The 13,584-nt window shown below is 58.3% G+C and overlaps 1 protein-coding gene across 2 annotated transcripts in view; it reads right to left on the bottom strand.

The window, feature by feature from the left end:
* The window catches only part of RNF213 (ring finger protein 213), a 105,312-nt gene that overhangs the window by 77,960 nt on the left and 13,768 nt on the right, over positions 1–13,584 (bottom strand). For both annotated transcript variants that reach the window (XM_042967478.1, XM_042967479.1), the window contains 6 exons: positions 5,255–5,761; positions 4,905–5,027; positions 4,078–4,253; positions 3,428–3,586; positions 2,891–3,093; positions 237–520 (listed from right to left, as the gene is read on the bottom strand). In XM_042967478.1, coding sequence (XP_042823412.1) covers positions 237–520; positions 2,891–3,093; positions 3,428–3,586; positions 4,078–4,253; positions 4,905–5,027; positions 5,255–5,761 — 1,452 coding nt within the window. The remainder of the gene's footprint in view (positions 1–236; positions 521–2,890; positions 3,094–3,427; positions 3,587–4,077; positions 4,254–4,904; positions 5,028–5,254; positions 5,762–13,584) is intronic.

The raw sequence follows: 13,584 nt of genomic DNA, 5'->3' as shown, positions 1-13,584 counted from the left end.
GGCCAGGAGGGACAGAGTCAGGTGTGGAGGAAGGGTGGGGCCAGGCCGGGAAGTGGAGGGGGTGAAGGAGGAAGAAAATCCCCAGGCAGGGGTGCTTGGAGAGTAGGGAAGTTGAGGTCCTTCTGCCTGCACCTGCTCCTCAGGGCAGCTCGTGGCCAGTAAGAAGTGGGGGAGGAGGAGAGCTGACCGCCCAGAAGGGGAAGACAGCCACTGGGGACACCCCGGACACCTGGTACCTCGTTCTCGTCGTACTGCAGAGCGCTCCAGGGCTGCTCACGGCCTTCGTAGATCATGGGCACTCTCACGACAGAATAAAACTGCTGGAACTGGATAAAAAAGCTGTTTATGTTGATGGCGTCCCAGATCTGCAGGATGCTGAAAATGGTGTCCAGCATGATGGTGGCGGCGATCTGCTTCCCCCTCACCAGCTCCCTCCTTGTGCCGTCTGTCAAATGGTCCATCACCCTCTGAATCAGCCCCGGGGGCTTCATGCAAACTATATCGTCGTACTGGTGCCATTCTAAGAGCAAAAGAAGGAAGACGCTGTAGTGCAGACCGTCCGAACACGCTGACCTAGACGCCCCTCCCTGGGAGGCTGGCGCCCGACGGACGAGGCAAAGGAAGGGAAGGCAGCCGGGTCGCGCACGGGTGCACCTGCCCACGGATACCCAGCAGGGAGCTGGGCCCAGGTGGGGGACAGCTGTGTTTAGGACGGACACCCTAGTCGCCCCAAGGTGATCGGAGGGGGGGCCCAAGGGCACACGATGCAGCCGTTCGGAATCTATCTGAAACACCTTTTATTGAACCAGCTGGCTCAGCACGCTTCGTACATGAGCTCCTTAGAAAACGATCACACAGCGGTTGAGAACTTGATCCCGAAACCACAGTCACCGGCCCTTGAGCACTATCTGGCTAAGTCACTCCAGGCAAGCGCTGTTTCTTCTGTACTGGGAACCACGATGCCCGCCCCATGAAGGACAGTGCAGGCCCCACGACAGACTAGACGGTGCCCTGGACGCAGGTCCCGACGCAGGGCAAGGGCCGAGTGCATGGCTGCTCCTCGTGTGACCAGATGCAGAATGTAGAAGTCTCTGGAAAAGCAGGTCCTCTGTGCCTCTCGCGGTCTGCATGGAGGTCCCCGCTCACCCCGCCCCCACTCCATCCCAGCCTGGCGAGGACTTGAAATTATTGCCTGGAATAAGTGGTTTTCCTGCTCTCTGCGTCCCACCAGCCAGAGGCCCACGTGGGCCCATGCTGGGGACACGGTGGGTCCCTCAGTTGTTCAAGAACGCCCCAGACAGAAGGTGAGGGGAGAGCTGCAGGCCTGGTCAGGCCCGCATCGTGGAGAGCAAGGGGCACCCTGGACCCTGGGACGGTGGGGCAGGGAGGGACATCAGTGGTCTCCGTCTCTCAGAATCTACCAGAAGAAATGTTTAAGTTCCAACCCGCTAGAGAAAAGAGAAAGAAAACACAAAAGTCAGAAAAAATACAGAACAAAACCGACACGGAAACAAGGTGAACAGAAAAGATGGGAGAAGGTGGCAGAAGTCAGCCTTCCCGCGGCAGTGGTGACTGATGCTGGAGGGCTCACGGAACCACTGTGGTCACTCACGGACGGAATGAAAAACCGCGAAATAAAACCCAGCGATGAAAGCCCAGCAGACACGTGAGCCGGCAGGACAGAAGGGGCCACATCAGGGGACAGCACACCAGGTCCCCATGCCAGGCCACCGGCCCGCGCTCCCGCCGCCTGGGTCTCTCGGGGCGCGGCCTGCAGCCGGGAACCTCCTCCCTGGCGGCCTGGCCGCTGTGGTTCACGCTCTGCGGGGACGCTTGCAGGGGGGGAGGGGGGAAGCCACCTGTCCCCCCTCTCTGGGGAATCAGGAAACCCGCCTTTACTCAAATTAATGCAGATAAGCTATGACCCCACTGCATGGAGCAGAGCACAGACCCTCAGTCACCGTGTTCCCAGCACCTTCCAGACACCCTTCCCAAATCACCCGTGATGCCGTCGGCCGCGGGGGGCCCTGCACCTGGGCTCCAGCCATGGCCTCCTGACTCTCGGAAAGCCAGCGAAGGCCCTCCCGTGGGTCCTTCTATCGGTCACCGGCACTCAGCTCCGTCCCCGTCCCACGTACCCGGCTTGGGCGCCCGTTCCCCTCAAGTGCTGACGGTGAGCCGGCCACCGCCCTGACGGTCGAGCTGCAAGGGGAGCCTCTCAGACACAGGCCGAGGCCTCTCGGGACACGCCAACCTTGCTAAAAAGGACTACGGTGTGAAATCGGCTTTCTCTACCACGCGCACAAAGACCCCCGCACACCATGTGCTCTCGGCACGCGCGCACACACCTGTGAGACCGGGCACCGGGCCGCAGAGAAGGTACAGGCCACCGAGATCATCCACAGAACACACACACACACACACGCGCGCGCACACACACACACACACACACACCACATCACACCCTGTCCGCACACGCCACACGCTGCATGCAATGAGTGGAAAACAGTAAAGGGGAAGAAAAGATACGGAAACAAGGAGACAGAAAGAAGAGAAAGGAGGAGAGACGGGAGGGCGGCCAGGATGCCAAGCAGCAGGGGCGCCCTGGGCGGAGGTCTGACTCTCAGTCTCCGGGCCTGGGGGTCCTCCCGCCCTGCACCTGCTCACCGGCCCCCTGCGGCCCCTCACCCCCAGCGGCTTCACCTTCCTCCCTTACCCGTTCGTAGAAATCCCCTTCTACTATCATCGGAAGTGAGCATTCCATCACGCTGATCAAACCCGTGCTTCCCAACTCAGGTTTCTTCGATGTGGAGCAGGGGCATGTGACGAGGACCCACACGGGCCCCTCTGCAGAGGAACGGCCGCACCCCTGCGCCCGGCCAGGACTCACCTCCCGAGCCCAGGAGTTCAGACCTCACGTGCAGACAGCGGTTGACGAACTCGCCCTCCTTCTGCTGACGTTTGTAGATGAACTCGTACTCCACCTGGCCCTTGCCTCGCATGATGACGTACTTATAAGGAATGGGCTTATCCAGGTGCTGTTTGGAAAGGGTGGCGCTGCCTTCCACGAGGGACCCGTTCTCACGCAGGTCCCTGAAGAAACAGGACACCGGCCCGTTACCCGGAAAAGAATCCCGTTTTGAAAACGTTCGCTCTCCTCTAACGCAGCACGGAGTGCAGACCCAAAGCTATAGCTCGATCCTGCCCAAGAGGAGGCTTCTAGAAGGAGACACGGTTTCCGGACAGAACCCACGTTCCGTGGGGCCGGAGTGACCCGTGACGAAGGAGTACATGGCAGGGGGTATGTGTTTGCAAAAAGTCAGTTTCCAAAAGCGTAAACGGGTGATCGCCTTGAAAAACGGGATCAGAGACTGCGCGCCCCGTGCGCGTCCCCGAGGGGCTCCCCGCGAGCGCTGGCCGTACTCACTTGGTGTGGTGCATCTCACAGACGTTCCGAGTCCACTTGGGCTTCCCGAACTCTTCTCCACCCCTGATGAACACTTTGTGGAGGTCGGGGTCGAACCCGAAATGCTTCGAGACGATCGCGTGGAAGTAGAGCGTGACCCCTTCCTGCAGGCTCGGCGGGCTGCAGCGAAGCCGGGAAAGGAAACGCCCACCGGATCTAGACGTGCCTGCGCGCGTGCGCGCACGCCCTGCTTCTCGACGGTGCGCGAACACCCACCCCAGCAAAGCGCGAGAGCGTCCACACTGCGGGCAGACCACACGCCGTGCGGGCCCCTCTCCGGAGGTGGGCACGGGTGGGGGGCTATCTCTGCCCAGCCGTGACGGGCTGGGGGCAGTGGCGGGAGGGGGCTGCTGAGCATCCCGGGTGGTGCCAGTCTCTGCCCCGGAGTGGGCCCACGTGGCCTCCGGGTCCCCAGGGGGCCGTGGGAGAGAGCACATAAGCAAGCGAGGAACCGGGGAGTGTGACCCTGCCCCCCCCTCCCCCGCCGCCTGCCTCTCCCAGAAGAGTCCCCGAGAAGGACGCCTGGGACCCTCCGGCCCTGCACCAGTGTGGGGGTGGCGGGAGGCTGCACTGGTGCCCCTTGCTCCCGAGCGCCAGGGCTCACACCCTACCTCTGCTTCACTTCACACACTGCCGCTTTGGGGTTCTTCTGCTCTTTGCCAGTTTTCACAGCAGCCGCGTAACTGCTGTTACTCCCTTCGGGCTTCTTCGGATCCTCTGGCTTGGCCTTCTCATTTCTACCTGTCTTCTCTCCAGTAGCGGCCGTCTTGTCCTTGCTTTCAGCTTCCTGGAACAAGTTACCAAGCCCCAGTCTTTAGCATCAGCTGCCACATTTGCCTCCTCCCGGTGACGGCTTCTCACAACAGCCAGGCTGCTCACGTCCCTTCCCTGTTCAGAACCTTCCAACGCCCTCGGGCCCACCCGCCACAGCCTCCAGGAATCCTCCAATCCTGTCAGGCCCCTCTTGCCCTCACTCGATCCTGGGGGCACCGGCTTCCTTACTCTTCCCTAAACAGCCCCTCCCCCCCCCCCCACTCTGCCACAGGGCCTTTGCACCTGCCATTTTGGCCTCGGATATGTCCCCAGAGAGCCACATGGCTTGCCCCTCACTCTTTCAGATCTCCGCTCCACCTGCACCCCCTTGGAGAGGCCTCGCCCGGCCATGCTGTCTCAGCACGCACCCCCGGCCCTCTCTCCCCTCACCCTGCTCTCCTCTTTGCCACTCCCCACGCCTGACTGTGCTTTCCACCTTTCCCCACGGAGAATGTGAGCCGTGAAGGCAGGAGCCACGTGTCCTTCACGGCTGTATCCCTAGCACCCAAAAGAGTGTCACCGAACGACTGAAGGAAGGATGAGCTTTGGAAGGAATGGGGCCGGAAGCGGCAGACAGTGGGACAGACAGCAGGACGGGGAGGCTTCCAAGGACGAGGTGCTCTACCTGGCGGGATTCTGAGGCAGCAGGGGTGCTTGCTGGCGGCTGTTTCGTTTTCTGAGTCTTGGCTTTACCTTCCTTCCTGGCCCCTTCCACGGGCTCAGCGGGCCGGGTTACAGCAGCATCTTCCTGGAGGAGACAAAGGCCCCGGACGTCAGGGCGCGGGTGCCGTGATGGCGTGAGGGCCAGCACTGGCCGCCACCAGCCCAGCAGACGGGCCGGCAGCTCCGGGAGGGGCACCGTCCCCAGGGACGAGTCCCCAGTGCCCCTCGTGGGCAGGGAGGCGACGTGGGACTGCTTGGGAGAGCAAACGGTCAGGGCAGGTAGGCTCGCTCCTGGATCCCCCAACGACTCACCCGGGGGGCCCGGGCCCCGGCCTGCTGCCCGGCGCTCTGTGGTTCTTTCTGGGGCTCCGAGCCCGGCTCCGAGTCAGGCATCGGGCGCTCCCAAGCAGCACCGTCCTTCCCGGGGTGGTCTTTACTGGCAGAGGCGGTCGGGCCAGCCCCCTCCTGGGGGAGGCCGCTGGCCTTGGAAGGCTTGGGGGTGTCGTGCTCCTTCCCGTTCGGGACGGCCCCTCCCGGAGTCTGGTCGTGCAGAGGGCTGCCGCCAGCCTCGGCGTGCCCCACGGGCGCTTGGTGGCCACCGCCCTCCAGGGGGGTCGGGTCGGCGCCCGGGGGCTGGCGAGGCTGGCTGGTCGCCCCACCTTGCAGATCTCGGCTTTGGGGTGGGGCTGTGTCCTGGGACCCGGGGTTCGCCAGCGAGCTGACACTACAAGGGCACGAGGAGTCCTCCACCAAGGAGTCCAGCTCCATGGGAGCGGAACCGTTCTGTTTCTTTCTCTTACTCCTTTTCTTCCTTTTTCTCTAAACAGAAAAAGACGCTGATTTTAGTTCCTGGGGTCACTAAGCTCTCCCAACGTTTTCCTCCCATTTTCTCTCAATGTCTCAAGCATTCAAAGCTTCGCCCGACCAAACTCCCCTTGTACCTGTTAAATCTGCCCCTTCTTCATCTTGGAAAGACTGAAACAGAGACGCGTATGGACGGGGGTGGTGGGCAGAGCTGAGGGGCAGGGGGCCAGGCAGTGCTGGCCACGCACGTCATTCTGCCAAGTCACAGCTGAGAAGCTCACCCAGAATTCCTTCCGATGGGACATCATCCCTGGAAGTGTGGTCTGTTTTTGTTTTTTGGTTTTTTTTAGGTTTGTTTATTTGTTTTGAGGGAGAGAGAGCAGGAGTGGGAGAGGGGCAGAGAGAGAGAGAGAGAGGGAATCCCAAGGAGGTTCCGCACTGTCAGCGAGGAGCCCGACTTGGGGCTCGAACTCACGAACTGTGAGATCATGACCTGAGCGGAAACCAAGAGTCGGACGTTTAAGGGACTGAGCCCCCCAGGCGCCCCTAAAGGGTGGTCTTTGAACGTCACAAAGCGTGGGCCTCCACGAATCGCACTCCTACGTCGCATGTGTTTCGTACATGACGCTGAGAGAGAGAGAAAAAGATGGGACAGAAAACAGGAACGTCAAGAGCCGCGTCGCGTCCTGCCCGGAGATGCTTGCTCAGCGGCCGGAGACCCTAACCTCGCAATCAGAAACGGCTCGCGGGGAGCAGCCGTGGCAGGACCCTCCGCGGACCCGGCGGGAGGGGGGGGCTCGGTGCCCTACCTCGCTGAGGGGCACAGCTCTGGAGCAAATGAACACTGGTCGGTTCACTAAGTGCCAGTGGCCCGTAAATCCCCTGAAACCCGCTGTGGACCCGGGACTCCCCACCCGCCCATACGCCCTGGAAGAGTCCCCGTTGACAGTGAGGGAAGGTGGGGTTTGTTTGCACATGGGGTGGGGCGGCCTCGTCCTGGGTCAGGGCCTGGGTTTTCTCCACGAATCCTAACCTCCTGCAGGTGCGCCTACAGCCAGCAGGACACACGGGGCCTCCCCGGAGCGAGATTTCCTGGCCTGTCTGACCACAGACCCCCAACTACCGTCGTGGGGCAAGAAAGAGGCTTTAGAGAGGTCACTGAAGGCGATGACTTCTCCAGCGTCCCAGGGCCCACGGAGCACTCGAAAGCTTGCTAATGTGAGGACGGTGACCGGGCAGGTGCGGGGGACCCGGGAGGACTCTGCATCTCCAAGGAGCCACTGCGGGGCGGGGGGGGGGGGGCTGCTGGGGAGCAGCAGACCAGCTCTGCTCTGACCGGGCCCTGGCCGCAGCATCGCCACTAGGCCTCCCGAGGGTTCGAACCCCGGCCGGGCCGAGAACCACTGATTCGGCAGAAGGCGGCCTGCACAGACATGTGGCCCACGGCCCTCTGAGAATCTTCTCCGACTCAGCTCGAGGCTTGCTTCAGCCGAGCTGCACACTGACTGATCGAGGAACCTGGAAAGAACCCCGTGCCAGGCACAAGGAACGAGACAGCAGGACGCATTCCTCCCCCGCGAAGCCAGTGGGTTAGTAAGAGCGACAACTACTGGCCGTTTGAGCCTGTGGAAAACGCCAAAGACAGAGGCGCTCGAGGGCCTGGGCTCTCAGAGGGGGTCCCTAGCCCGGAAGGCTTCCTGGAGGAGACGGTGCGGGCCGAGTCAGAGAGACACAAAGCCCACCAAGATGGCTTCGTCCGTCCCACAAAGAGTCCCCGGGCCCATACCGTCTGCGAGTGGCCAGAAACCTCTCACCCAGAATCAAAGTCGAAGCGTGGTCGGGGGACCTCTGCTCACTGCTTGCCTGCCTCATCCTGGGCTTGCCCCGCTCTGGCCTCCGGTACGAATCCTGTTTTTTTCTTCTCTGTAGCTTATGATGCTTTGACAGTTTAGGGGCCTTGCCAGTCCTGGCAACCACCCCTCCCAGGGCCAGCTCATTCCCAGAGGGGGCAGAAGACTCCCTCCCGTAGGCAAACTAATCAACCCAGAGCCCACACCCTGACTTACCTCCCTCAGCCACTACTCCTCGGCCCTAAATCACCCCAGGGCCGGGTTCCCAAGGACTAGAGACACCCCTACAGCCCAGAGTTCACCAGGACTATTCGGACTAGCCAATCCTAGACTTGCTCGAACGTGCCTTCCCTATCATTATTCCACCTCCTGACCACCCAGGAGCTTCCCTGCCCGGCAAGGCCCCTCCTCTTGTGACTCAGCATCTCCATCAGTTAAATAAATCCCAGCACAGACTGGACCGGACGCCTCCTTGCTGGGCTCTCCTGCAGATACCTCCCTCCTCCAGTGCCGTGCCCCACATCCCTGACACCCTCTGTAGGAAAGCGAACCCTCCCAGACCGTGGCCTCTGGTCACTAGACGCCCATTCATTTTCTCCCACTCCAGAATGTAAGCCTCTGTTTGTCCACGGCCACACCTGCAGTGTCTAGAATTCCCGGCCCACTGCAGGTGCCCGAACATTTCTGTTTCATTAAACACATTCCTCGGGAAGCCTCCTGCGTTTCTCTGCAGCCGGCCAGTGTCTCTCCCGCATGGGACCCTCGGGACCCCACACCCCTCAGCCCGGAGCCGGGGTCTGCTCGGATCCTACAGTGGGTTTTGACTTTTCTGATTTGCAACGTGTCTTTCCCCCCCCTTTACCTTGTTTGCTCCTTTTCATATTCTTATTTTATTGTGCTTTTTATGAGCTGCTCCAAATCCTTCTAGAACAAGATGTATACTTTGTACAGGTGACTTCTGGTTCTCTTAACAGACATCTGAGGGCTGGGTGTGTACCAGGCAGCTGTCCATGGCTCCACAGTTGGGGGACCAGCACACCAGAGACAACACGGCTCAGGCTAAAATCTAAACCACTCCCTTGCCAGAAATCAAGGTTTTATCCGTCTGTGTTCCTAGTTGTCATGGCCTGTGGTTTTGCATGTTCTGGATACGGATATTTGCCTCAAGGCAAAACTAAAGACCGTAACAGTCAGGAACATGTACACTTTAACACTCCCCGGACTGGGAACACACAGACAGCGGACCGAAGTCGAGGGCACGGGTCACGACCTCTGGGTGTGGGGAGTGGGCTGGGGGCAGCGGGGAGGAGACCCCGACAGTTCTGATTTCCATGCTTAAGTGGATGGTGGGGGTGAGCGTTCACCTTGTGAGCCCTGCGTCTGCGTCATAAATGTCCTCTGTTGTGGGATTAACATTTAATGAAAACATTTTTTGAAGTTTTCTGACCAGTAAGGGATGCTAAGAAGCCTTCCGGGGCCTGGAATGTTCTGTCTCTGGATGCGGAGGGCGTCGCCAGGCTGCACGGGGGCACCTCGATTCAAAAACTATACCACGCCAGCCCTTAGTGCACACACAAAGGCTACTCCCACTCCTGCTCAAAGAGAATTAACTAGAAAAAAAATTAGTTTGCTGATTCTTGGAGTTTTTTTTTTTTTCTTTTTATCAAAACGCATCTCTGATGTTACAACCCGCACCCATTTATTTCTCCAACAAACAAACCACAAACCTCCCAGACACACAGCACAGAGAGGGGCAGGATCTGCGGGGACACCGGCCCCTGTCCACTCACCCAAATGCTGGATCAGGGTTACACGGGGTGGGGGTTTGCTGCTGGGGACCCTGGAGAGGCACCATGGCGGGGTGTGGGGGCGACCGGTGGGGGCACTGCAGCGGGGACCCGGGATGAGCCCCACTAATCGGATAGAAGGCTGAGATGTTGGGAGTCCAGCCCCAGCCTGGGCTGATTCGGAGAGGGATTAGGAATTCAGACTGACGACAGCGTCCCCTTTCCCCGCTGGCCTCACACTTCCTTCTCGGAAGCCGGCCCTGCCAGGGCTGTTTTCTGCAGGAGCCCGTCCCACCATCTCCTGCCAGCTCCAGCAGGGTGAGGACGCAGACCTTCTAAACTGAGGCATACGTGCCGGTGGGCAGGGAGGGGGGGCGCCTCTACAAGAGGAGGACAGGGTCTGGGACGGGGACCAGAAAGGTCAGGCTGAACCAAAGCCCAACCCACCCCCAGCCAATGGTGCCGTGGGGACAAAGCACCAGCCTCTCAACTACAAGCTGGCTGACTGCCAAAGGGACCTTCTCAGGGACCACCGAGGGGGACACAGAGGTGTCGGGCGACGGGCACGGGTGGCACGACCTCTCCCCGCAGGAACCACGGGCCGCCTGGATTTGCTGAGGAAGTCTGACTGGATCTGTTCTGAACCCACGGGGACACGATGGAACCATCCCTCCCCCTCAAGCTGCCTGGTGCCTCCTGGGGGGCCACGACGGGGATGCGGCGGGTGGGTGGGGGCCGCCTCAGTTCCCACACAGCTCACCACACACACCGGGCTGGCCAGGTGACCCCGTGTGGGTTACTCAGCCATGGTGTGCCTCAGTTTCCCCATCTGTAAACCGCAGGGGACAGGCACCCCTACATCACAGGGTCACTGTGAGGCCCGGATGGGACAAAGCAGGTCAAGAATCGCAGAGAGGTGGCCAGCACATGCAAGGTCCCCCCCCAGTGCTGCAGTGACCGTGGCTCTTTCCCACACACAGCAGAGGCTGGGGTGCACCGTGGCGACCGTGTGTGTGGCCAGCTGCCTTCTCCCACTCCTCCTCCTCCTCTGGGAAATAGTCCCTGAATCTCCCCGTTCTCAGCCATCGGGCGCAAGTAGGAATCGCCTCGACTCCAGCTCCCGGGGCCAACCCATCACCCTGGCCACAGCGATGGGCGCTTAACCCAACTGGAGCCGGTGAGGTTTGATGAAAGTCTCCCCTGGGACGGAGACACTTCCTCCTGCTTCTGTAGAGGCCACTAAAGGAGGCGTCCTCTCACCCCTGCACACTGTATCGTAGGTGGATAACTGTGGATAACTGTGGAAATAGTAGAAAGGTCTAGAGTGCTAGCGGCAGCTGCTGAGACGCTAAGGAGGAAACTGACATCAGGAAGGCGACACCTGGACCTGGAGAGGAACACCAAGGTGCCTGGATCAAGCCTTGCCTGCAGACCGACCTGAGGGTTTCCCAGTTATGTTAGTGACAAATTTCTCTTATCGTGGTAATTCACCCGAGCTGGGCGTCCAGTTATCTGCCACCAAAAGATTTCTAATAGCTAAAACAATCAAACGTTGAATTTGGTTGTTTCTGTCTTACAAAAGCCTAAAGTCAGTCCAGGTGATCAATGTTCTAGCAGCCTTTGTCCCGTAAGCGGTCAGGCTCTCCTACGTACACTCAGGCCACAGAATCCTCAGGGCTCCAGACTGCTGCGCTGTGGCACGGGACGGGAGGACCCCACTGTGGCAGGCGGCCAACCCTCCAGGCATCATAGAAGGTGGCAGGAGACATCTGACCTTCTATGGGAAGGGTCCCCAGGGCACCCGAATCAGGCCTGCCTTCTAGAAGGAGGGGTGCTGTCAGCAAGGAAGTATTAGAAAAGAAACCACAAGCCTAAAATGGAGTCGCTCGTGCTAAGTTCCCCATCAGCAAACCAACACTTCATACCCAACCTGACTGCAGCTTTTTTTAAAGTAGGCTGTATGCCCGACGTGGAACTCAAACTCAAGATGCAGAGGTTGAGTCGCATGCTCAAACCGACGGAGCCAACCAGGCGCCCGCTAACGCAGTTTTAGCCTTCAGGAAGGTAACCTTTAACCAGCCACTCAACCTGGAATCACCTGGTCAGCCCTAGCGACGTGATCTGCCCAGCGGACCCTTCTGTTCCCAGTACGAGGGCAGCCGTGCCTCAAAACAACTCGCTCTTCACTAATAATTTCCTTTTCCACCCCGTTTCTGCCTTTGGAACACCTTCCACGTTTCTACCCGTTTCTGCCTTGGGAAAACCTTCCACGTTTCTACCCGTCCCTGCCTTTAAAAACCTTCCTCTCTGTACCGCCCTTTGGAGCTCCTTCCTGTTGGATGGGAAGCTGCCTGATTCATGAGTCACCGGACAAAGACCATTTGATCTTTACACTTAGGCAGCTGAAGTCCTGAAGCTTAACATATTTCATAAGGAAGCGTGGCCACAGCGAAGGCAGGTGGTCCTGCGGAGCCGGAAGGGCCTGGAGGGCACAGCTGTGGGCGAGGGGGGCGAGGGCGGGCAGGGTGACCCCCAGGGTAACAGCCCACCGCGTGGACCCGACCACCTCCCGCCCTGCAAGCAACCTGCAGGATCTTCCCAGCCCGGGGACAGCAGCCACTAGCCCAGCTCGGACAGCAGGGTTGCAGCCCCCGCCCTGTACTCTCCTCAGGCTGAGCATCTTCCCTGGGCCTAGATCGCCTGCTCCTCTCCCGTAAACTGCCTTTTAAGTCCTTCACCTGCCGGTTCTTCGCTGCTGTCCTCTTATTTCCTGGAAGTCGGTCAGGTGCCCCAGCGGTCGACCCTTCATCAGAGGCCACAAAGCTTTCTGGCCGTTGGCTTTTACATTTAATAGATGAATGGTCTTCTCTGACTCAGAATCTATGAACGTTTTTACTGCCATATTAGCATCTGTGGGTTTTTTTAACGAGGCTGAGAAACATTTGTATAATTTTACTAGTAGTTAACGTATATTTTCTAGAACTTTTAGGGTGTTGTTTTCCATTAAAACACGGAGTTGCTCTGATATATTGTTTTCTGGAGGGGAGGTGGGCACAGGGAGGAAGAGAGAGAATCTCAAGCAGGCTCCGTGCTCAGCTGGACTCGGGGCTCAATCTCACAACCGTGAGATCATGACCTGAGCCGAAATCAAGAGTCCAATCAGTGCCCAACCGACTGAGCCACCCAGGCGCCCCGACTGGTATATATTTTAATGTGTAATATGACCGGGGGATCTGGTTTCCAAACAGCCCGTGGTTCAAGCACACCTACTGTAACTCTCTGACTTATCATGGTGCTCTGATCACGTGCTGAGCTGTTACACACACACACACACACACACACACACACACACACACGTGTGTCCGTCTTCGCTGACGGGTCTCAGTCACTCCATTAGAAGGTTTTATAGCTTGAGAGACATTAGGTCAAATCTCCCATTATTGTTCTCTTTCTCTATATTCTTTATAGATCTTCTCACCGATTTATACTCCAGATGGACTGAAAAACACTAGTTTTGCACGTTAATTGGTTAATGCAGTGGAGAGGTCAGAGGACATCTTTATGATCTTAAAACTATTGCTTTCCCTCTCAAGGAAATGTTATTTTGCGGGTTTTCCTGATTTTGTGGCTATCACAAGTGAGCTCTCCATCTGCTGTTATTTTCCGTCTAGGCAACTCTCCAGGCCCTGTATCGATGTCACTGTATTTAAAGATTTTATATTTTTTTAAGTTAATTTATTTTTGAGAGAGAGAGAGAGAGAGAGAGAGAGAGAGAGAGAGAGAGAGAGAGAGAATCCCAAACAGGATCTGTGTTCTCAGTGCGGAATCCGACTCGGGGCTCAATCTCGAGCCGAAATCAAGAGTCAGATGCTTAACCGACTGAGCCACCCGGCCTCCCCTAAAGATTTTATTTTTTAAGTCATCGCTACTCCCAATGTGGGGCTCGAACTCACAACCCCAAGATCAAGAGTTGGGTACTCTATATCGACTGAGCCAGCCAGGCGCCCCTTGAAGTCACTGTCTTTGGAAAGTGTTTCAGCAGTTACTTCACAGACCTAAACCTTCCAGGCAAAGACCATGCCTGCTTTGCAAGCCTTCCACCAACATCTGATACCTAGTATCTACTGGGCAATAAAGTTTCGTTAAATTCATCAATGACACCAGGGAGCAAATTTTGCCACCTGCAAATATGCCTCTTTGG

This window comes from Panthera tigris, chromosome E1 (genome assembly GCF_018350195.1).
Source record: "Panthera tigris isolate Pti1 chromosome E1, P.tigris_Pti1_mat1.1, whole genome shotgun sequence".
Classification (NCBI taxonomy): Eukaryota; Metazoa; Chordata; class Mammalia; order Carnivora; family Felidae; genus Panthera; species Panthera tigris.
Note: the sequence above shows the minus strand (reverse complement) of the source record. Positions and strands in the feature narration are given on the sequence as shown.